Raw genomic sequence first — 25,914 nt, forward strand, 5'->3', positions numbered from 1 at the left:
ATTATGATTTGTCATTTTTACATCGAATTTTATAGTTTTAAACATCATATTTTGATAAACTTATACTCGTATTAGATTTTGACAATTTCATATTAGATTTTATTTATTTCATTTCAGATTTTATTTTTTTTTCACATCGGATTGGACTTATATTATTTTTATATCATTTTTTTTATTTATATTAGATTTTGAAATTCTAATATCAAATTTTGACATTTTAAAATTTGAAATTGATACTTTTTACAGTAGATTATTTAAATTATATTTTGCAATATTTGTATTGGATATTGTTTTATACAGAGTAAGGGGGTGTTTGGTATAGAATTTTTAAGCCATGGAAACGGATTCAAATAACCCACTCCGCTACCGCTTGTTTGGTAAAGGTTAGAGAGTAACGAATACCGTTAGCTAGGTGTAACAGTTCAACCCAATTTGATTCCGCACTTTGACCCAAGAAAACAAATTCCGTTTCCTTCATTTAACAATGTTAACATCTCTCATTCACTCTCTCTCCCAAAGCTCTTACTCACCCAATCTCTCTCTTCCGAATTCGATTTCTCAGCATGTCATTGTTCAAGATCTTGCTTCATTATTCAAGACTTGTCAAAATTAGGTCAAATAAAATCACTCAACAACAACTCATCATTCTAACATCTTACCCACCAAAAAAAAAAAGAAATAATGAATGAAGTTTCATGTTAGATTTCGGGAAAACTCCTCAATCTGGAGTGTGTACCATTGATCAAATATATAGAGTTTACAACTCTAGGATAAGGAATCCTAGATACGATAAACTTACAAAATATACATTAAATATATCCTAATTTGCGACAAATATTATCCTAAATATAATATCTATCACACCCCCGCAGTCGTAGCGGGAGGAGGTCGTACGCTAAGACTGGATCGAAATTCCAGAAATAATTCTCGCGGTAGGCCCTTAGTGAAAATGTCTGCGAACTGATATCTAGTAGGAACATGGAGAACCCGAACCTGTCCCAACGCAACCTTTTCTCGAACAAAATGAATATCCATCTCCGCATGTTTGGTGCGTTGGTGTTGTACTGGGTTGCCAGAAAGGTAGATAGCACTAACATTATCACAATAAACAATAGTAGCCTGCCGTAGAGGACAATGTAGCTCTAGTAGAAGATTACGGAGCCAACACGCCTCAGAGACAACATTTGCGACACCTCGATATTCTGCTTCTGCACTCGACTTAGATAATGTATGTTAACGCTTAGATGACCAAGATACGAGGTTGTCCCCAAGGAAACAACAGTAGCCCGATGTGGAACGTCGGGTATCGGGACAACCTCCCCAGTCAGCGTCAGTGTAAGTAATTAGTCGATGTGAAACAGTAGGATATAAATGTAGACCGTGATCAATGGTACCCTGAACATAACACAAAATGCGTTTCAATGCCTCATAATGAGGTTCCCGAGGATCATGCATAAATAGACACACATGTTGTACCGCATAGGAAATATCTGGTCTGGTGAAAGTGAGGTACTGAAGAGCACCTGCTAAACTGCGATACAAAGTCGGATCCCGAAAAGGTGGCCCTGCATCTACACTAAGTTTGGACTTAGTGTCAACTGGAGTTGCGGCAGGTTTACAAGAGGCCATCCCTGCACGCTCTAAAATTTCCTGTGCATACTTTTCCTGAGAAAGTAGCATATAAGAAGGTTTTCGGGTTACTGCAATACCCAAAAAATAGCTAAGAGGCCCCAAGTCAGACATGGGAAACTCAGTTTGCAACTGAGAGATGATCCCTATGCGCAACCTGTCAGATGAAGTAGCTAAAATAATATCATCAACATATAAGAGCAAATATGCCATATCATCTCCCTGCCGGAAAGTAAAGAGAGAGTTGTCACTTTTAGCGATGACAAACCCCAATTTAATAAGAAAATTCGCAAAGCGTTGGTACCAAGCTCTGGGAGCTTGTTTCAAACCATAGAGAGCCTTGCGGAGCCGACAAACATGAGTGGGAGCCCTCCGATCAACAAAACCCGGAGGTTGATGCATGTAAACAGTTTCCTGCAAATCGCCATGTAAAAAGGCATTTTTGACATCTAGTTGATGTATCGACCACTTCTTAGCCATAGCTAAGCTCAAAACAGTTCTAATAGTGGCCGGTTTAACTACCGGACTGAAAGTTTCATCACAATCTACACCAACCTCTTGCGACCTGCCATCACAAACAAGACGAGCTTTGTGCCTTTCAAGGTCACCATTAGACTAGAATTTATGTTTAAACAGCCACATACAATTAACAACATTCACCCCCGTTGGTCTAGGCACCAACTCCCATGTCCCCGTTTTAATTAAAGCACTATACTCATCAAACATCGCCGCATTCCAATTAAGGTCATTTAAGGCCTTTTTATAGCTTTTTGGAAGAGGTGATTTGTGAATAGAGAGACCCGAAGTGAGCAAAGAAGTTTGACTATACTTTGGGTTAGGCTTAAATATGCCTCGTTGACTACGAGTAACACGAGGGGATGGTGGTGGTGGGCGTGTGGGTTGAATGGGGGGAATACCCCGAGCTGGGGGAGGGGTGTATGTGGGTTGCGGGGTTCGGCAGGGTGGGGAAGTGTGCTGGTCGCGCGACAGGGGCGTGGCTGGGCTGTCGTAGATGTGGTCTGGCCGGCTGCCGCCAGCAGGAGTTGTAGGAAGGGGTGTCTGCAGGTCGGCTGCGGCAGTGGCTGGGGAACCGCTGGCTTCCCGCGGACTGCACTGTTGGGGTGAGGAAGTGGAGTGCGGGGAGTGGGGATGAATTGGGGTTGGGCTTTGTTGATGGGCTGGAGTGTTGGGCTGGTGAAAGTGGCGCATCAACATGTGTGTGAGAAGTGGAGAAGCTTCATCATACCCCAAAAAGTCATAGTCCCTAATTTGATAATTACCCAAGTTTGAGTACGGGAATGTGAATTCATCAAAAGTGACATGCCTTGACAAAATAATTTTATTTGATGAGAGATCTAGACATCTATAGCCACGGTGATTGGATGGATATCCTAAGAAGACACATGGAGCAGAGCGAGGAGCTAATTTATTAGGAGCGGTAGAGGACAAATTAGGAAAACAAAGGCACCCAAAAACCCGTAAGTGATCATATGAAGGTTGTTTTCTAAACAACGCTTGAGTTGGGGTTATGTTTCTAAGAGCTTTGGTTGGTAAAATATTTATGAGATAAGTAGCGGTCTCAAGAGCATAAACCCAAAAGTTTGGTGGAAGGGAGGCATGAAAAAGGAGTGTGCGTTTGACATTGTTAATGGTTCTAATCATGCGTTCAGCTTTTCCATTTTGTGAAGAGGTGTGAGGGCAAGAGAACCTAAAGACCAGTCCAATATCTAAGCATTGTTTTTTGAAAGGATCTTTGTCAAATTCTCGGCCATGGTCACTTTGAAAGGCTTTAATGGGCCGTTCAAATTGAGTGTGCACATATTTACTAAAATTAACAAAAGTGGGAAAAGCTTGAGATTTATAAGCAAGAGGAATAGTCCAAACAAAGTGAGTAAAATCATCAATGAGAACTAAATAATATTTATGACCATTAACACTGCGAATTGGGGAAGTCCACAAATCGGCATGAATAATATCAAAGGCACAAGTAGTATGACTAGTAGAATCATAAAAGGGTTGTCTAACATGTTTTCCTAATTGACAAGAATTGCAAAAATTGGAGATTGACTCCTTATTACAATGAATTAAATTATTTCTCCTTAAAAAAATTAAAAGAACTAGCTCCAGTGTGACCCAAGCGACTATGCTAAGTGGTTGGGGTAGTGGCCATAAGTGTAGAGGCAAGGCATGATGAAGGTGTGGCGGTGGTGGTGACCGGATAAAGGTTTCCCTTGCTATTGCATCTCGTTACTATCCTCCTCGTTCGAAGGTCCTTCACAGAAAAGCCATAAGGGTCAAATTCAATAGAAACATTATTATCAGATGTGAATTTGCGAACTGAAATTAAGTTTTTAATGATTTGAGGGGCTAAGAGAACATCACGAAGGATTAATTTATTGTTAGGGAGGGTAGTATGACCATAACCCGTAATAGGAATGCGGTGTCCGTTGCCAACTAAAATATTATTATTAGTGCTTAAATTAAATAGGGGCATGAGAGTACCTGAGTTATGAGTCATATGAGATGTAGCACCGGAGTCCATATACCATCCGTTATCCGGGTTTGCAAGAGTCATGGACGAGTAAGAAGAGCCCAATTCAGTAGGAGTATATAGTTGCCCATATTGAGGCGGCCCAGCCATGTAGGCCTGCTGAGGTGGGCCACGAGTTTTCTGGCTAGGTGTTGCAACTGATCTGGGCTGCCCAAAAATGGCTTGGGCCGTAGGATATAGGCAGGGGGGTACGGCCCAATAACCTGGCCATTGTTGAGGAGTCCACTGTTGAGTAGGCTGATTGGGCCAAAGGGGTGGGTTGGCCCACTGAGATTGATTTGGCTGTTGAGTGGAGCCTTGTTGTTGCTGCTGGGATGTGTTAGCTTGCTTTGTGGAGTTATTTCCTCGACCTCTGCCACGTCCTTTCCCACCGACCCTGCCACCTGAGCGTCCCCCACGAGCACCACCTGAACCACGGCCACCGGTGCCACGACCACCATTGGTAGGTGGTTGTTGAGATGAGGTCGAATCTTGGGTAGCAATAAAGGACGATTGCTGCGATTGGCCTTGATCATTGGCTCGACGAGATTCCTCAAGAAGAAGTCGAGACCTGGCAGTGTTAAAGGAGGGCAAGGGATCGGTTTGTTGTATCATCGTTGCCACCGTATCGAAGTCAGTATTAGTGAGACCAGACACTAGACGGATTACCATCTTTTGCTCCGAGACGGGTTGATCAATGTTAGCCAATTGATCAGATACGCTCTTTAGCTGTTGGCAATATGCGGTGATATTGGGAAAATTGTTAAGGTGCAGCAAATTGAATTGATTTTCAAGATAAACGGCTCTAGTATTTTTGTTATCTTGGAAAATTTCTTTAATGCGATCCCAAATTTGTTGAGTAGTTGTTTTTCGTGACAAGATTGTCTCAAGAAGGTCGGTGGATATAGTGCCGTATATCCATTGCTTGACGATTGCATCAAGACGTTCCCACAAAGAGCTCGAGATATCGGTAGGGCGGGGAATGGTGGAGTCAATGTGATCTAACACATTGTAAGCGCAAGCATGGTTCTCAAAAAGCTCAACCCAATTTGAGTATTTTACCTTCTCATAATCAAGAACTAGAGGAATTGCATTTTTAATGTTGTTTACCGCCAATGCAGGGTGAAATTCCGGCGTGTTTGGTGGTGGAGGTGGTGGAGCAGAGTTTTCATCTTCCTTGGCCATGAGACTTCACTGTAGCAGAGAACCAAGAAAAGAGAATAAAAGCAAAAGGCAATAAATATAGGAAACCGAAATCAGAAGAAAAATAAAGAAGGAAGTGCGGAAGTTTGGTGAAGGCAAGGTCCCAAATAAAACCAAAAAAAACCAATAAAATTGGGAAAAAAAATAAAAATATTTGAGATCTAAAACCTAAGCTTTGATACCATGTCAGATAATATAAACTCCTTCATCAGAGTGATTTTCATTGATCAATATTTATAGGGTTACAATGAGAAATCTAATCATATTAGGTAACTATAAGATATGTACAGATATCAAAGATAATCTTATACAAAATATATCCTAAACCTAGGATGAGAATATTCTATGGATATTCTTTATCACACCCCCGCAGTCAGAGCGGGAGAAAATCGGATGCTCAGACTGGATCTGAATCACGCATCGAACGGTAAGGATAGTATAGTAACCCATGATCAAAAGAGAAGTAGTAGACGTGTGCTAGTGATGACGATGAGAAGCAACAACCACGACCTACGTATAGTAGAGATATGCGCTTTTAGGCCGAAGGAGAAGAGTCACGCATATACTTGGGCCAAGTTGTAGATCCAGAGAAGAATAAGTTAAGGGATCAAACCATCATCGGAGAGAAGACACTACACTACTACGTGAAATCACAGTTGAAGAAAAACAAATAAAATTGCGCAAGAAAAGATTAAATCCCACCGCTTGAAATTAATCAATTCTCAAAAGAAAAACCAGGTAGCAAGAATTAATACTCCACAAAGATTCCAAGTGCTGCAACAATAAAAGGAGCTAACTTGATAGCAAAAGAGATGTGCAAAAGTTGACCTTATTGTGATATACCACCACCAAAACAAAATCTATGTGATTATGTGTAAAAAAAAAAACCAATAAGGCAATGTAAGAATCATTGTTGGTCATGGGGAGGTGGAAATAGAGTGCGGCACATGGAGTAGGTTGGCAGATGTGGTTACTGCCAGTAGTGGGAGGCGGTAGTGTATGCGATTGCCAACAACAACGATGGAGGAGGCTTTCGCGATTGCTACGTAGGAGGCGCAAGGTTTACATAAAGATTCTAAAAAAAACTTTGAGAAAAGAAAAAAAATCTATATGTGTGTTTGCGGAAGCATAAAAAACTTTGTATATCCCGCCGGTGGGTTTAATTTTCTAACCCACCGGCAGGGTGAGAATTTTTGTATATGATCCCAAGATCTAACCTAAGCTGTGATACCATGTCAGATTTCGGGAAAACTCCTCAATCTGGAGTGTGTACCATTGATCAAATATATAGAGTTTACAACTCTAGGATAAGGAATCCTAGATACGATAAACTTACAAAATATACATTAAATATATCCTAATTTGCGACAAATATTATCCTAAATATAATATCTATCATTTCATAATGATCGATGAAGATTGCTGCCTTTGCGATTATATGATTTGATGTTGATAATTTTGATGGTCTACTGATTTCAATCTGTGTAGTTGTGTTTTTATGATCAATAAAAGAAAAAAGTGACCTAAATCATCATTTTATAAGCTAATGATTTTGGTCATTGGATAAGAGTAATTAAATTGGAGTAAGATAAAAGAGGGGAAAAAAAAATTGAGTATGTTGAAGCAATTATAAAGCAGCTTGTGAATTGTGATTAATGTCGCCCACTAATATTTTAATTTTGTTTTTTGTTTTTTTTTTTTTTAAAAAAAAAAAAAAAAAAAATTTGTTTTCCCTTTTTTATGCCAAACAAAAGGAAACGGATTGGTTGTAATCGTTTGTGTTTCCTTAGTAATACCAAACAACTAGTAAAGAGAACACTATATATTATTCTTTCCCCTCCTAATTTGTTTCCATTCCGTTACCTTTACTGAGTTGATACCAAATGCCCCCTAAATCTCTCCTCTTTCTCTATCTTCAATCTTCACTATAGAAAGCAATGTAGTTACACAAAGAGCCCAGTACTAAATTACTTGACAAAATCGATGCATTAAAAGCTCAAAAAGCAACATTGAAGCTCGAATTTCTGCCATCTTGAGTTATCATGGGATTAACATTGATTTTCTTTCCAAGTTTTCATATAAATTCATTCCCATTGCCATTATTTCAAAACCGATTATCAAATGAGCCATTAGTGTTCTAAACTCAGATTTCGGAGGCACGGTGCTGTGAATATCACAAGGCTAAATAAGAATTAAGATGTTCGTTGTTACCTAAGAGATTTAAAAGCTACTTGTTTTTAAAGGATACATGTCTAAGCTACAAATGTAAATTATTTTGTAAAAACTAAAATAACCCCTTAATGCTACACAATATCCATCACAGTTAATACAGTATGGTGCCAAAAGGTGTATAGCCTAGAAGTGAACAAGAGCCTAATAATGTACAGGCGCGCGGGAGAAATATCAAAACATCCACTCCCCTCCAAAAGTTTCAGCATAGAGCTACTGCCGCTGCACAGGTGGTGTTGATGGTTGACTGCTTGACCCATAGAGACCAATGCCAGGGGGCCGGTAGAATCCTCCACTTGCATTCTGCTGCTGAGACAGTTGTTGAGGAGGCTGGAGTGGCTGTGAGCTTTGTGGGGCTAGTGGCCGGGCAAGGCCCATGGCAACATGGGATGGCAAAGGAGGTGGAGGTGGTAGACTGTTGCTACCAAACCCATAAGGCATCATATTTAACATCATACCAGCAGACTGAGTATACTGATTCAGAACTGGATTGGCAGGTAGCATAGCTGGGGGAGGTGGTGGCGGGGGAGGTGGGCCCAATGAAGCCTGCATGCTGGACTGGGAGGGTGGATTGCTTGAGATCGGTTGCTGGACAGGGGTAAAATAGGGTGAGCTACCTGAATCAAGGTTTGCAGCATCCGCTCCTGATGATGGCTGTTCCATTTTCTGCCGTTTTTCAGGAGAGAACATCGACAAGTTAGCAGGAAACCCCACCTTTCTCAAGCTATCATTCATTGAAGCAGCTTCTTCTGCCACAAGGGAAGAAAGGACTGAGGTAAGCATCTGTGCTGAAGATGTGGAGGCAGCAAGCTTAGCAGCAACAGCTGCAGCAGCAGCTTTTTTACTCTCTTCATCAATTGCTGCAAGTGCAGCAAAAGCAGTTGTGTGTTGAGTGGGAGTTTGAGGGACTTGATGAACAGGAATCTGGTTACTGCCAATTGGTTGACTTGAAGGGATCTGAAGACTGCTTGTTGGCTGCAAAGCAGAGCTATTAAGCTCTCCTGTCATCTGCGGATCAGTCAACACAGGAACTGGTGCAGCTGATACACCATGATCATGTGAATGATGTGATAATACCTTTGGTCTCATAATTCCCACATCATTGATTCGACTACGAGCAATCTGCAACCCCAAGAATATAACCAACTTAGCCTAACTACTATTTGAAAGAAAGTAAGCAAAAATTGTAGACAAAATGCATAAAAATCACATTTTTAAAAAAATGTAGAACAAACTTTAATTTTTGAAGAAAAAAAATCTATTGCCTTTCTAAAGACAATTAATAGCATGATCTGCATCTTACATATACAAGTATATTCCAAATCCTGCGGTACTGGGAATAAAATTCCACACGCAATGACCCAACAGCACCAACGAGCACAAAGTTCCCAACTTCCTTACTATAACACAAATACACAATCTAACGGTTCAGATGTACAAATAGTTCCCAAACTGCATAAAGTCTGCCATCTAACAGAAATTTGAGGGTAGACCTGGTTATTGGACAGGGATACAAAATGGAAAAAGGTTTAGGCAAGGGCTTTGGCACTTTAATTTCAATGGACATGGCTTTTATAGGGTCTTATTTTATAAAGATTTTATAAGGTCTTTATTTGAGTCCAATAATAAAGGGCTACACACAATGCCCATTATCATAGCTCTCTCTCTCCTCTTCGACTTTGTACCAAGTTGCGATCCTCAAACACGCCACCACTGCTGCTATTCTGGCCACTGAAGGAAACACCGCCATCGCCAATCTCTGGATTTCTGGTCTCCTCATTGTAAGTCAACTCACCTGATTGTGTCATAATCATAGACATCCCCGCTGGAGTGTCCATCAAGTGGAGGTTTAACCATTTACTAGCTTCACTAGCATCACGGAGGTATGTAGAGATTAGCCAGTTTGGTAGGTGTTGGAGTTGCTATTGTGGCTGTTGTGTTAATGATTGTGGTTTTGGTGGTGCAACGACATGTTTCACTGTTGTACAGACACCATTTTTTATGAATTTCAAAAAAGGTAAATTAAAAGTAAAATAAAAATGAAGGAAAAATTATACTTTGTATGTTTATATACTTGTATAGTTGTATACGATTAAAAACCATAGTAATCGACTAATCATAGTATAAGGTGAAGGAGGACGGAGTTTTAGACTTTTAGAGAGAGGAGAAAGAAAATTGGTTGCAAAATGGTTTAAGCCTTCTAACAACCCACTATACTTTTGTACATGGCCCTGACGTGATGTGACCCGCTAGCAACATGCCTTGCTAATGACCTACCCCACTAGAGAAAATTTGAGGCTTATAATAACGAAGTCAAGTAATAGCTTATCACCGTTGATCTTTCTAATATAACTAGCTTTCTGTCCGTAGAATGCACAGGTTGTTCACAGGAAATTGTATTGAGAGATAGTGAGGAAATACCAATTAGTCATTATGGTGTGTAACGTGTAACTGAATACATAATTAAAGAAACCAAATTTTTGGGACTTGAATTCAAAATGAGGCTTAAAAAAGGTGGAGGGAAACTTAAAGAGAGAAAAGGAAAAGGTAGAAGTGAAGACGGGAAATGAAGATGAAGTGTGCGTGGGAGATGAAGTGTACGTGGGAGATGAAGTACAATTAGTTTGGATTGTTGTGGGTATTCTGAAAAACAAAAGTATTAGTTTAATGAAAGAGTTAAGAAAAAAAAATATAATATAAAATCAAAAATGTAAATAGACATGTGACACATGGGATTGCAATAGAAGATCGGGGAGTGTAATAGGATGAGGCAAATATTTTTCCCGATTTGAGTTTTTAAATACTCAGTATAGATTTTATTTTATTTTACTTCACCAAAAGCTCATCATCCAATCACCCTTTTGAGACGAAGTCTCAAAATACTCCTTTAGCATACATAAGCAGAGGGAAGTTCTAACAAAATAGTTGGTGGTATGGCAAGACAAAAACATTAAGCTCTTCTCAAGTAGATTAACACATCAAGTATATGCAGCTGTTATACTCTTGGCCTCTCATAGATGTCTTAAGTCTTTTATCGGCCTCACATAGATGGGGAAAGGATTTATTGAGGTGGAAAAACAAGGAGTTGATAATGGAGAGAATAATTAATAAAGAAAGACGGGAGATTTTTCGGAGTCCAATAGCAATAAATTATTGGATGCAAATGTTGATGGGATTCATCAGGTAGGTCATATAGACATTTGTCAGCACTTTGAAACATCTAAATAATTGATCAGTTTGATCACACATTGTAGTAGGTTAACAAGGCACTTGACGCGGCTAACTACTAGGAACTCAAGCAAAAAAAATTTAAACACGAAACAGGAACAAGGGAAATACTCAAAGAAGCTCTTAATACCAGTTAACTACAAGATCCTCCATGAAATAAATTTTAACGCATGGAATTAGTGAAATATAAAGCACCAAAATGTAATTATGGCAAACGCACGACACCAAAGGGCAAAATTTCCTAGATCAAATGATAATAACAGCAAAGGGTATTACTAAAACTAAGCTAGTGACACATCTGACTACAAGGCACCCCAGTGAGAAGCTATGTCACTTGGACTCGGGTACCCATGTCCGACACGGATACGTGTCCAAGTGTCCGACTTGACTATTTTTTGAAAATTTTAAATGATTTTGAACTAAAATGAAGTGTCCAAGTGTCCCACCCATATCCGAGTGTCGAGGGTTCGACACGGGTACGTGAGGTGAAATGAAGAGTCAGAATAATATAGGTGATAAGTACTATGGTTTTTGAGAAAATAGCTTACATGCATGGATTTATACATAAGCCGATCTATTTACGAGACAAAAGTCGTCAGATGATTTTTAATAACTACAAAGATTTTTTATTTTTATTTTCTTTGGTCTGACTTGAATGGCTATAGCTATACTACATAGATCTTTAAGGCTTAAATTCTCTTTAAAAACAATTTGTCAAAATTGCAATCTACTATAAATTTTTTTTTTTTTTTTTTTACAACCTACTATAAATTGAAATTTATAAAAGGAAATAACAATAATGCACTAATAGTTATAGAAAACAAATTAGTAGAAAAATGGACTAAAACATATATATTGAAAAAAAAAAAGTACAAATACTTCATTCCTTTGTAGAATTGAAAAGGGGGAAAATGATGCCCAAACCCAACCACCCCAACATGAGGGTTGCCCATTATATGTTCGATGTACCATGCAAATAATACATTCTTCTATAAATAGTATTTGGTCATTTATCTTTGGAGCACCCTCATACATGTACTTCCTCCGTCCTATTAATATTACAAGGGTGAAATTACGCATCCCAATGCACATTTTACATGTTAAATATCTATAATTCTATAAGAGTAAATTATAAAAAGTTGATATTATGAAACCATTTTAAGAGACTAATCTAACAAGATCCCACATGACTATATTTTGTTTAACGTATAAATCATATTGTATGGTCAAACAAGAGTGATGAATAGTGCTAAAAGTCCATTGTTGCAATATTATTAGAGCGGAGGAAGTATTATATCTTGGATGTGATTCCAATCGCAGTATTGGTCGAATAACAACTATGGTTGTTGCGGCCCCCTAATATCTGAGTTGTAGTAAACTCGAAATACTTTAAAATTCGGTCGCAATGCTAAGATACTACCAAGATTTATTACCATGCCCCCAAATGAGCAAATGACAAATATAATCCTCTTAAAGTTTAAATTTATTGTTTCTGATGTATAAATTAAGGAAATTTTGTCAGAAAAAATCATTTATAACAACTATTTTGTTGGGAAAAACCTTATAAAATTTTTTTGGCAAGGAGAAACCAAATTGTAAAATATTTTTGTTGAAGACAACCAGATATCTCTAATCACTCAATTAATCACTAATTTACCCTCAATTATTCTAATTAGTCATAATTTTCACTAATTATTTAATAATTAGATTGATTTATAAAATTTTTAAAAAAAAAAAAAACAAAAACCACCCTTACCACCACCACTCAACCACCCTCTCCTTCTCCCCCTCCCATGGCAGCACCCCCCCTCCCGGCCTCCCCCATCCCAAGCCACCACCTGGAACCCCTCACCCCCTCCCTCCCTTTCCCCTTCACCCTCGCCGACCACACCTTCCTCCAGAACCCAATTCACCATTTTTCTAATTACTCTTTCTCTTTATGTCTCTCCTCTTCTTCCCCAATTCACCATTTTCACTCTCCTCTTCTTCCCCAATTCACCATTTTCGCTCTCCTCTTCTTCCCCAATTCAACATTGTTCAATTGTTAAAGCTATTGTCACGATTATGTTCATCTAATTTTCTCTCTCCTTCTTTTCTTCCTATATTCCTTCATTCGGCGGCGCTTTTCCGGCAGACTTTCCCACTCCTCGGGTTGGAGTTGGGGTAGTTTCTGGGTTGTGGTTATGGAAGAAGGTGGTATTGGTGGGTGGTTTTTCGGATGAGGGTGGTCGGCGAGGGAACAGGGTAAAGGGGAGAGGGAGGGGGTCAGTTCGGCAGGGGTGAGGGATTTTAGGCGACGGCTGGGGATGGTGGAGGCTGGGAGGGAGGGGTTGCTGCCATGGGGGGGGGGGAGAAGGTGGGGGTGGTTGAGTGGTGGTGGTGAGGGTGGTTTTTGATTTAGTTTATAAATCAATTTAATTATTAAATAGTTAGTGAAAGTTATGACTAATTAGAAGAATTAACGGTAAATTAGTGATTAATTATGCGATTAGAGATCTCAAGTTGTCTTCAACAAAAATATTTTACAATGTGGTTTCTCCTTGCCAAAAAATTTTTAAAAGGTTTTTCCAACAAAATAGTTGTTATAAATGGTTTTTTCTGACAAAATTTCCATAACTTAAATATAATCATACAATGTTTTCTTGTATTTGAATGCTTTTAGACGATCTTCAATGATCCAAGAGGTGAAATGAGCCAATCGAGGAAGGGACTTTCAAGATTGCATGGGAAGAATTATGGTACTTTCCAAGGAATTTTGCACAATGATGCTAGTGACTTGGTGCCATGTCCTCCGATGAAACTTGAAGGCAACGGAAAGATGAGAATCAATACTCCTTATAACTATCAGTATTGCTTTATGAAGGTACTCTCTTGATTTTGCATTACTTTAAAAGTAGAAGTTTTTACAAATTTTTAGATTATGAAGCATTTAATCATACTAAATATGGGGTCTTGGGCATCTAGAGTTGTATTAATTGGTTAATGAGCTATCGTGGTTCATTTGCTTTTCTTACATATTTTTATCATGGGTCAATTATTTTAGTTAGACTGAAATAAAATCTTAGATTTATTTGAAGAAAACTTTGTTAAGGTTTAAACCAATTTTAAACTAAGGTATTAGGATCATTGCTAGTCAGATAAAATTTAAAAACCATTGCCTTTCTATTTAAAAATTATTGCCTTTCAAGACTGTCCTCTAATTTCCACCATTAAGTTCATATTTAATAGGAAAATTTAACAATAAACCAACCTTGGCTCCATTCTCCCAAAATAATCCAACCTTTAAATCTGCCCAAAATAAACACAATTTTGCCTTTATTCTCCCAAAATGAGCCCAACAGGTCACCTTACCTGTTATATTAGGTAAAAATCCACGTGTCATTAAATCATTGGTCAAGGCTTTTTTTTTTTAATTTTTACACAAAAAAACAAAAACAAAAACAAAAAAAAAAAAACACCAAACACCCTTCCACATGCCAACCACCTCACTACTATCCACTCGAAGCCTGACCCTACCCCCGGTGCCGGCCCGCCCAAAACCCCCCTCTTCTAGTCGTCGGTGCTTGCTATACCCACACCTTAACCTTCACCACCTCTTGCCACCAAAACCACCATCACTTACCAACAACCACAATCTCCACCCGTCGCACAAACAAAGCAGCACCAGCAGCCCACACCTACAACCGCCAAGACCCGCAACCCCTGCCTCACCTCAACAACAATCGCCACCCACCACCTATGTCTCTTCCCAGCGCAACTCCACCACCAATCTCACAATCCCTAATCAAACTCTTCATCAACAACGTTGAGGGACGGGCAGTGTTGCTAGCCGGCGACAGATTGCGGGTTGCAAGTTGAGGTGTTGCTAGCCGGCGGGTTGAGGTGTTATAAAATCAACAACGATGATTACAGCCTTATAAGGGAGTCCGTTGCAGGTTGAGCGTTGACTATGTAGGCTGTTGCGTGGCTGCAATATTGATGAGGTATTGGTGTGAAAGATGTGTCGGTGTTGTTGGGTGTGATTGGTGGCGATTTTGGGTTGTGGCTGGAGGAGTATGTGGTGAATGGTGGTAAGGCAGGGGATGTGGACTATTGCGGCAAAGTGGTGGTGATTGGTGTATAATTAAGGGGTGAATTGTGGCGTATGAGGGTGGTTTCGAGAAGGTGATTTAGGGTTCGAGGGTGGGGTTGCCGGCACTGGGGGTGGTTGCCGACAGACGGAGGGAGGAGGGGTGGCTAGCAGTGGATTGGGGGTTTGAGTTTTTTTTAATTATTTTAATTTTATTTTATTTTATTTATTTAAAAAAGATAATAAATGGAAAATAAAAAAGTGACCGGTTATTCAGGTCACAAGTTTTTAAGGTTTACTACGAGAGAAAAAAATACAAACTTGTGTTTATTTTGGGTCAGATTTAAAGGTTGGTTCATTTTGGGAGAATGGAGCAAAGGTTGGTTTGTTGTTAAATTTTCCTATTTAATAACAAGAATTTACTAATGTTACATATGTATATGTTATTTTCAATAAATAATAAAGGTTCTTCATAGTTCTAACTTTTTCTCTCCACAAAATAAAGATTTCCAAACATAATTAATAAAAAGAAGAGGGGGTAGTACATATGAAGTTATCTTTAATTTCTAAGCAACTTTGTTTTTTTTACTTAATCTACATTTATGATTTTGGCAAGTATGTGAACCCTAATCTATATACAATAAAACACTTAATTCCCGTCTTATGAAAAAATTATTATACCCACTTATTTAGAAAAATATTGCATCCGTTTGTTTTCTCTAAGTCTTAAGCATGAGGGTTCTACATTACAACAAAAAAAGACTTATCTCCATCACTGATACCCATATTAAGAAATAAATTAAAAGCTTTATCATATGAGTTGTTCATATGGAAACAATATGACCTTTATTTACTTCGCTCGGTTATCAAATTGGCTATAATTACATTAAACAATTATACTTCTTATGGAAATCATCGCAAAATAGATGATAATCCTTCCATCTATACACGTCAAATCCAAATCCTATTACCCTAAGAGTGCGTTTGGGAACTTAACTTTCATTTGAAATAATGGAATTCAATTATGGAATCGTAATTGATTAATTTCAAATTCACATTGTGTTTTTGAATCATAAAGTTATAAATTCTAGAATTGAGAAATCTTATGGCACTAATAGTTGAAGTTTCATTTAAAGTAAGGCCATTGGTTCCCATTTTATGTGGGCATGAAGAGAGATAATAAAAAAAAGAGATGATTCAAGAGTCATAACCACAATAAGAAAATGGGTATGCAATGGTATCTTTTCACGGATGAGGGTTTTTTTTTATTATTATTATTATTATTATTATTTTCTTTGTTGACAACTTTGTAGGGTACAAGCCACTTCACCTTATTTTCACCTCATTTTTGCTGAACTAATATTTACTTATTGAATTGAAATTATTTTTGGTGAAGTGAAATTTTTCTTACTAATTCCTTATTATAGTTCTTTAAAATTACTACTACCTCCGTTAAATGTTATCTGCAACTTTTACTATTTTAGTCCACTAAACATTATGTGCAACAAAAATATTTCTTTCCTCTTTTAGTAAAAAAAACACTAGTCAAATGTCAATTTTACCCTCATTTAAAAAATTAAAACACAATTTACTAACAACAATTAGATTTACTTAAATCACTAATTTCTCACCCAATTTTTACCCCAACCAACCCAATCTAATTTATCAACTCTTCATCTTCAACTCAAGAAACCCAAAACCACCTTCATCTTCATCTTCATCTTCCCCCATATTTTCTCTCTCCTCTTTCCATATCATTATCTCTCTTTTTCTTTTGCTCTTCAACTTTCAAGAAATTGAATTTGTGATGGGTTTGTTGAATTGTTGGTGATGATTTTGTAGTGGGTTTCCGTCGGATCTATGATGGTGGTGGTTTCATAAGAATGGTGGTGGTGGTTTCGTGGGGCTAATGTGGGTTTTGTGGGGGGTTTCGTGTGGTTTTCATGGTTTCGTAGGGGTTTTCGTAGGGGGTTTCGTGGGGTTTCGTGGAGGGTTTCATGGGGGGTTTCGTGGTTTGAGAATGGTGGTGGTGGTTTCCGTCGGATCTATGGGTTGGTAGTGGTTTCGTGGGGCTGATGGTGGTTTATGGGGTTTCGTGAGAATGGTGGTGGTGGTGGTGGAATCCGTCGGATCTAAAATGATGATGGTGGGGGTTTCGTGGTTTCTTGGTGGTATTGTGGGGTGGTAGTGGTGGTGGTGAAAACGGCGTTGAGGGCGGCGGTGGTGTTGGTAAAGGCGCTGCCGCGGCGGTGGTGTTGGTGAAGGCAATGGGACTGTTGGCTGGTCTTGGTGGTGGCAGTGGGTGGTGTTGGCTGGTCTTGGGGTGGTAGTGGGTGGTTGATTAAATATTCAAATATTCTCTCTCCACTTTAATTACATACCCCTAAAATACATTAATTACCTTTATCAAATTTTGCTTCGTGAACCACAAACCCTCCCAAAGTTGCAGAAAACATTTAACGGAGGTAGTAAATCATTTTTACTGAATTGAAATTATTTTTACGGAATTGAAATAACTTTTACTGAATATTATTTTTATAGGTGAAGTGAACAAGCCTAAGTAGGAGAGAAAAACTATGTCCACATAACTTATGGGAGATCATGGTCATAAGTGGGCATAGAGTTCGCCATAGATGAGAAGGAGGAGAGTAAATTGGCAACCATTCACTTTGCCCTTAAAAGGAAGAAAGAAAATTAATTCTGGGTAGTATAGAGAAAGAGGGAGTAGTGAGGAATGGTGCAGCATTAAAATAATCCTTAGCCTACAACTACAGTAAAAAACATTATTAATCAAGCATGGTAGTTTCCTCCTTTTAAACTTAAACTCCATATTTCACCCATCAGTTTATCAATCCATAACCACCATTGATAAACAAATAAAATTTCGTTTCATATAGCTATAGAGGTTCGTATCCTAGCCACAAATAAAAGACACAGAAAAATAAGAGTGGAAAGGAGGGAGATAAGGTGTGCCTCACAAATCTAAAGAATGTTTTAAAGTGTCATGTGTTTGAATGAAATCTAATTACAATTTTTTTTGTTTTGCCAAACACTTTATTTGGTCCAATTTTAGAATTTTAAATTAAATCCTACATCCCAAACATACCATATGAAAATTTAATTTCATCTTGCATCAAAATCTAATCATGCAGTGCCCCTGTAAGCAAACTAGCAGTCTATAATTAGACAATTCACTTTTCTTCTCGTCCTTGTTTTGGAGTTTATTTATAAGGCAATCAAACATTATCTTTTGGAATTTTATGATGTATTATATGATACCCATATATGTAACATTAACTTTTATGATGTTACATTAGCCTCTTGATATTTTGTGCTTAGGTTACTAATTGATTTTATTTGAATATTGTAGATTTTGTTAGCATTGTTTGATTGTTCAACTATATTCTACGGTAATTACTATTATTACTATAAAATAATAATCAACAAGGTTTTAGCAGTATTATTATTATTATTTCGGATGAGAATAAAATATATTTGGGAATTGTATTTTTGGGAATTTGAAAGCAAAGTCAAAGGATTTATAGACATAGTTATAATCCCCCTTTCATAGCTTATGTGGTTATAAATCATTATATTATTGAAAAAGTAGACATGAAAATGTATACAGTATTATTTTATGAAAAATAAAGATGTGATAAACGATAGTATGAATCTTTATATTACGTGTGATTGAGTGGCTTTAACTTTTTACAAAGGAAAGAGAGATGTACTTCCATTGTTCTATATAATGCAATTTTACGGATTCCATACTTGCTAATGAAAATTTATTTTCTTAATATCTTCAATTATATTTTTCCAAACATATAAATAAATAAAGACAGTCAAAAGAGTGTGTGTATATAGTACTTCCTTTGTTTTTTAATACTTGCAACACTTCCCTAAAATAGAAATGTCACAATACTTGCAACACACCATAAATGGAAAGTTATTTTAGGGAAAGCTATACTATTTCCCTTATTTAAAGCACATGGCCCACTAACTTACACTCCTAACAACCACTCACCCCATTTTAAAGTGTATTAAATCATATGAACCCGACATACCTTAAATACCGTGAAAAAGTGTATTGCAACTATTAAAAAACGGAGGAAGTATAAATTCCAAACATTGAGATATAAAGAAAAGGAAGATTAAATAATGATGGAAGCTTTCCAAAGTACAAGTGGAAAAATTATTTTGGAATATATGAAAAAAAGGAAAGCGTAAAATTGAAGGGATTGTTGTATTATTTAGCCATTTAAGGACCATAGAAACATTGCTTATCATCAACCAATGACGGACATTTATATAGATTATAAGAAAAGACTGAAACATTATATTGTACAAAGAATAACATATTACACCCTCTGTCCCTATTTTTTTTTTTTTTTTTTTTTTTTTGCCCCATTTAACTTTCAATGGCATCCAAGACCCACATCTTAAAGCGTACATATTTCTATTTCTATCTAGGTAAAAATTATAAAAACTTGATATTATTATAAAATATATATACAATGAGACGAATCCAACAAGAACCCACATGACTATAAAATCACTTATAGATTAATGACAATTAATGGTCAAAAGTTTTAAAGTTTGACCCATTAATTTGCAAAGGGGCAAAAAATAAGGATGCAGGGAGTATATAATACCTTGTAAAAGAAAAAATTTCAACTAATATAAGGCAATCGAAATAGGTACACTCTATATTTAGGCACACTTTACAACACATCATCACAGATTCACAGGTAAGATAGCAAACAAGTCATTTGAATCAGGTTTGGTTCATGTTATATAAGTTAAGGTATGATGATGAGTAGTTTAAGGTCCATTGTGTAATAGTTCACAGTAGAAGATACTTTAATAATTAAATCAGTTTGAGGGTTAGAGTCAAAATGGAGTTATCCAATCTCAAGTTAGGTTGGGTTGGGTCTATGTCAGACCATTTAAGATTGGGTCAGTTTTGCATGTCTAATCAGCAAGCAATACTGTGTCAGCACAGGTGTATAGACAGCTATAGTCACTGAAATTTGGTCAATAGGGGCAAGAATCCTTCAACAACACTTATCTCTGTTAAGTAGGCCAGAAAAAAAATTAAATAAATAAACAGGTTAAGTTTAAGCTGCCATTATTGTTGTAATGGGTTCCCACTCTAAGGGAGGGTACATGAAAAAGGTTATGTAGGGTCACATGGTCCATTGTCACCATTAAAGAGTTTTGGTAGGTTGAGCAAAAAAGATGTGACACACAAATGTATCATAAATTCATACTCATGAAGAGAACGTTTAGCAAATAACAGTCATGGGAGATATAACAGAAGTGCCCTCAGAAGGGAAGAAGAACTTTACCTGTAATTGACGCCGTAGAGTCTGCAGCTGCAATTCCTGAAAGATTAAAACTATTAGGAAGAGGTATCATAGGACCATAAACTACAAAAACAACAAATAAATGCAGGAAACCCTGGAATCCTTTCAACTACCCTTAGTGCAAAGGTTTTGGTGGTATTCCTAGGAAATTTACTTTCAATTCATTAATGCTCTAAAATTCCTACCCAACCAAAAAACTCTCCTGCTTTTAATTGCATCTCAAATTGTAAGGTCACTATTAAAGTAAATACCTTTTCTAGGACACTGATGATGACAAAAATCATGACCAATTCTAGACTTAGGTAGCCCAGAAAGCAAGACTGTCCCTTTATGATAAGACTGTCACACACATAAAACATATGAATATTCCTTTTTCTACCTATTGCTATTAGTCTCTTACATATTTAACAGTCACAAAGAAAATTGATATCAGAGGTAAGTGATAACATACTTGCTCCTGAACCGCTTCTTTAAGCAACGAAACTAGAGTTACCCGGATGGCTTCTGCACCTTCAAGTTGTCCGACACATTGCTTAAGGGCATGTTCCTGCTCCTCCATCTCATCTGTCATACCAGTCCCTGGTTGAATACCTGATCCAAAAGAAAAGAAGAATTGTCAATGCATATGATATTCCATTGGCACAATTCCATAATTGGGGATTTCAACCTTCAATAAGAAGCATTGGATATATATATTCTCCTTACCCCGCCACCATTCCCCTACCTACCAGCAATGAAAAAAAAAAAAAAAAAAAAAAAAAAAAAAACACTCCAAGAGGGAAGGGAAAGAGAAAGGAAGAATAACAACAATAAACACAAGCAAAAAAAAATCTTAAAATTATACCCATTGTTGGAGTTATTTTATACTTCATCCCCTTTTAATTGCTACAAAGGAAGGATGCACAATTTATAAGGAGCAATGAGACTAAAATAAAAAAAAAAGAAGAGAAAAAGTACCATGTAATGAGAGTTACAGAGAACTACTAGCCAAATAAAACAATGTTACAATTAATTTGCAGATTCCTTAGAAGGAAAATGTTACAATTTAACAGAGAGCGGAGGAGGTACAATTTTTAGGGGGTAGGTGGGGGTAGAAAGACAAGAAGTGACTAGTTAAATGAGTCTAACAATGATTCATGCTTTCGTCAATGTCAGGATCAATTAATCGTAAAAATTTACACCTATCCGAAATTGGGTTTTTTGCTACTTCCTCCTTTCCTTTCTTCCACCTTCATCCCTTTCCCTCTCTAAACTTTCTTTTTCTTTTGACCGAAAAGCCGAGGATTTCCATATGCATATTCTCATGATCTTCATTAGTCATCTTCCTAAACATCATATAATTCCCATATATGCTCTTCGAAAACTAAATTAATCTAGCAAACTCCATTCTTGAATATAATACTTCGTCTATTAACTATTATTTGCAACAAAGGGGGTCCGCGCAGACTCGTAGGAAAAAGTTTTTAAGCATGATTATGGAACCATATGGGCATGTACTTAAATATTAATCCAACTAAAAAAAACAAAAATCGTCGAAACCTAGAATTCCAGAACCACCACCAAAAACCACCAAACCCAGAACCACAAAACCTATAACCAACACCACAAACACCAAAACCCAGAACCACCAAAATTCAAAACCACCACCAAAGCCCATGAAACCCAACCACGAACCCAAAACCACCAACGAATCACTAAAACCCTTCCACAAACAACCAAAACCACTCCCCACGAACCACCATAATCATTGACAACACACCAAATCCCACTAACCACCGATCACGAACCGGATGGTCGGCAATTTGATTATGAGAGATGAAGAAGATGAAATGAAAGATGAAGAGGGAGAAGAAATTGAGAGATAATCTGATTATTTGGGTGGGAAGGTTTAGATAATTAATTCAGATTAGGGTTATAAGGATTTGTAATTATGTGTGGTATTATGTGTTAATGAATTTTAAATGAGGGTATTTTGGTTATTTTAACCGAAAAAGTTACTACAATAGGAAATAACTAAGGTTGTGTTTGGAAACATGATATTCATTTCAAATGTTGAAATTGAATTTTAGAATTTGAAATCTTAATATTCAATTTCAATATTGGGTGTTTGGGAAATATCAGAATTTCATTTCCAGAATTTTAAATTCTAACCTATGTTTGGAGATGAGTGAAATTTTGAATTAAGCAAATGAAATTACACTTTTAACTCACACAAATTTCCTTTCCCTCTCCTGTACAAACTTCAATTCCCAAATTTTCATCTCTTCCTCTGCCAAATCTTAAATTCCCAAAGTTTCATCCTCTTCCCCAATTTTTTCTTTCTCCTCCTCATTCTTAAATCCCCAAATTCGCTTTACTTGCTGCAATGTTGGTATCAAGTTGCAATGTTGGTTCAATAGAGAGAAAAAGCTCGTGCGCCGCTTCAATGGGGAATTCGAAGAGCTGCTGCAAATTTCAGAAATTGGTCGAGCAAATTTCAGAAATTGGTCGATCAAGTTTCAGCTATTTTAAATAAGGTACACTCTATGGTCAAGCAAGAAATTCGAAGCTCGCTTCAATGGAGGGGAGAGAGAACTTGTGTATGTTTCAATGGTGAAGAACCCTAAGAGAGAGAAAATATTGGGGAAGCGGATGAAAACTGTTGTACGGCATAGGAGAGAAAGAGAGTTGGGCTTTTTCGTTGAATATTAAAATTTGAAATGACAGGTTTAGGATTGCAATTTCAATATATCAAAATATACTCATGTCTTTATAATCTTGGATTTGGCCAATTTCAATTCCCAAATTCTAAGTACATCCAAACAACATAATTGGCCAAATCCAGAATTTCTGGTTACCAAACAGACCATAAGTTTGTTGTAATTAATTGTTAGCTTCTTTTTTTGGTAAATGTTGCAAATAATAGTTGACGGAGGAAGTAGATTAAAATTTTTAGGTTACATTGTAGACTTTGCTCAAGTTTTCTCAAACCATTATGTTTTTTTTTTTACTCTAAACGTTTTAATCACCTCTTCAAAACTTTATTATATTTTATTTTTTTTGTTCTCTTTGAAAATTCCCTTGATTTTTCTTAAATGCTCTTTCTTTTCCCCACTTTACTCACCTTTTTTCAAACTCCTTTAATTGACTATTTTGCTATGTCCCTTTTTATATCGTACAGTTCCTTATCATGTTAGCCAACCCCAAATCATATTGGGACTAACCGACTAAGGCTTTGTTGTTGCTGTTGTTTATATATATATAGAGAGAGAGAGAGGAAGACTTCTTAATTGTGTAAGTTAAGAAAGAATTTTTAATTCTGTGTTACCGGGACACGCCTTGTCAGGTATGGGGATCAAAGGGTCTGGTGTGACAATTCCAAAAAAAACAAGACACAAGGACTTTGTCTGAGATCTGGAGTCAGATATAAGGCCACACATATATATTGTAACATATAAAAAATGTAAGGCAGGAGGAGTGCAAGGAAAAAAAAAAAGAAAATTAAAAAAAAAGAAGTAAAACAATAGAAGACAAAATGGGGAAGGGTGCTAAAAAGGGGAGAAAAAAATAGGTGCTGCCAACGGGACAATTTCATGGTGGAGATGGTTATATTTAAAGATTTAGTTTTAAGTATTAGCTAGCTGGCCAGCAAGATGCATAGTGTATTGCTCCCTTCTTTTTCTCTCTCTCTCTCTTTCTATTTTTTTTCTTTTTTTTTTTTCTTTTTTTTTTTTTTTGTAATTATTAAACACTTCCTAGTTCCTACCCCAAGATAACAGGAAATAGTTAATGCTCCTTCTACCTATTTCTCTCTAATATTACGCTACAACATGCAACAATGTACCGGTGAATTCACCAGTGGAATCACATAACACATAACTCAGGCGAGCAAAATCCCAATCTTCCTCAGCTTAGTAAATGTCTTCTATAACCCATTGCAATCTAGGCTTTACGGTTTGGTCCCTATATACAATTTGGATTAAATTCACTTCTCCCTCTAACTTCTGTGTTGTTTATCCCAAGTGCACAGTGCTGGGTCTGACACAAATTTCACACATATCCACACCATGTCATGTTATCACAGTTATGGCATGAAAGCTGGCAAGTCCCTGTAACATAGCTTTACTTATTAAGGATCCAAAATTCTTCTAAAGGGTTAGTTACGGCTAAAATTGGATATTAATAACAATTTTAATAATTAACAGTTAATTAGAGCATAATGACATTAAAGAGAAAAGGAGAGGTAGTTTACATAGTTGTACGTAGAAAATGGCAGATGGGAAAGGGCTTGAGATGGGATAACAGAATGGGAAATGGGCCAATCTTAAACACAAACTTCCATCATAAAATGAAGTCATTTATAGCAGAAATTCGCAGCAAGGTATTAAGCACCGTTAAATTTTTTACTAGAGAAAACTCGATAGCAAAATACAATCATATAAGATCTGGTGATGAAGGTGCTGACATTCAAATAGGGATGGGGTTAATTTGGTGACTGAGGAAGTCACATGATGTGGTAGTGCTTTGGTCAAATGGCAGGGAGGTGGTGAGGGTTGGGGTGCCAAGAGGGAAAAGAAAGTAATGTGAACTGTGAAGTGAAAATGAGTTTGAATCACAGAAGTTTACCACCAAGAACCTGAACTCTTACTCACTTTATTCCAAATATATTTTACTTAGTCTTGTTAGAATTAGACTTAGTTTTAAAAGGCACGAGGTGCAAAAGTCCTTGGAGCTAGGAGCGGATCTAGGGGGGGTTCAAGGGGGTTCATTGAACCCACGGATTTTTTGGAAAAAAAATTATAAGTTTTAATTTTGTAAAAAAAAAAATTTTTAAAAAAAAAAAAAAAAGGTTTAAAAGAATTTATGTGAGATAAGTATTCTATTGTGTAAGTTTGGCGCAAAGGTAAGGAGCTGATTGTAGAGCAGCGAGAATCTCATAGGTTAGGGTTCGATTCCTATTGCCCTCATTTTTTTTTTTCCCACCTTACATTCAAATTTCAGACTAACATTCAAAAAACTAAATATGAACCTTTCTTATTTAGTGATAATAAGATTAATTACTGATTTGTTTAGTTGGTTTTGATATATTGTTGTATATTTGAATTGTTGACAAATTGAGTTGTAGATACTTAGAATTTTAAATTTTTACTTGGTCTTTTTATTGATAATTAGAAGAAGTTTATATCTTCAAATATGTGTTTATTGGGGACTTGGGATTTTTCTTTTATGTGTAATATAATTTTTTGCAATAGAATTATAGATTTAGAGAAGTAGTCAAGTCGTAATGTTATAACTAGTATAGACTTTAAAAATTGAAAATAACAATTATTAGATTGTTTAGATAATTAAATAATTAATTGTTTATTTTGTGTATTATTGTAAATTTTAGAGCTTTTGTTACCAACTTACCATGAGTTTAAAGTCTTTGGAAACGTGCCGGGAAGTCGCAAAAGTCCTCTACTTGTTCTTCACCTAGTTCAAGGAATCCTCCAGCAGTAGTAAAAGAAGATATTATGTCTCCTTCTACCTATACCGCAGTTGAAGCACCTAAAGGAGAATTTGGTGTCTTTCTGGTCAGTAATGGAAGCAATCGTCCAGCCTCTGACGCCCCGCACCGTTGCGACAGGAGGGAGCTTGCCCATCAGCCTACTTTGCCAAGAGGTGGCAGGGCTCTTAGTTCA

At 36.9% G+C, this 25,914-nt stretch overlaps 1 protein-coding gene across 1 annotated transcript in view; it reads right to left on the reverse strand.

Moving 5' to 3' along the window:
* Nucleotides 1-7,079: 7,079 nt before the first annotated feature.
* LOC145597745 (uncharacterized) overlaps nt 7,080-25,914 on the reverse strand; it is a 29,441-nt gene continuing 10,606 nt past the window's right edge. The window contains exons 5-7 of the mRNA XM_081653990.1: nt 20,706-20,845; nt 20,237-20,272; nt 7,080-8,713 (exon numbers count right to left, since the gene is read on the reverse strand). Of these exons, the coding sequence (XP_081510116.1) occupies nt 7,805-8,713; nt 20,237-20,272; nt 20,706-20,845 (1,085 nt within the window). The 3' untranslated portion in view covers nt 7,080-7,804. The remainder of the gene's footprint in view (nt 8,714-20,236; nt 20,273-20,705; nt 20,846-25,914) is intronic.

The sequence above is a fragment of the Chenopodium album genome, chromosome 2 (genome assembly GCF_948465745.1).
Source record: "Chenopodium album chromosome 2, dcCheAlbu1.1, whole genome shotgun sequence".
Taxonomy (NCBI): Eukaryota; Viridiplantae; Streptophyta; class Magnoliopsida; order Caryophyllales; family Amaranthaceae; genus Chenopodium; species Chenopodium album.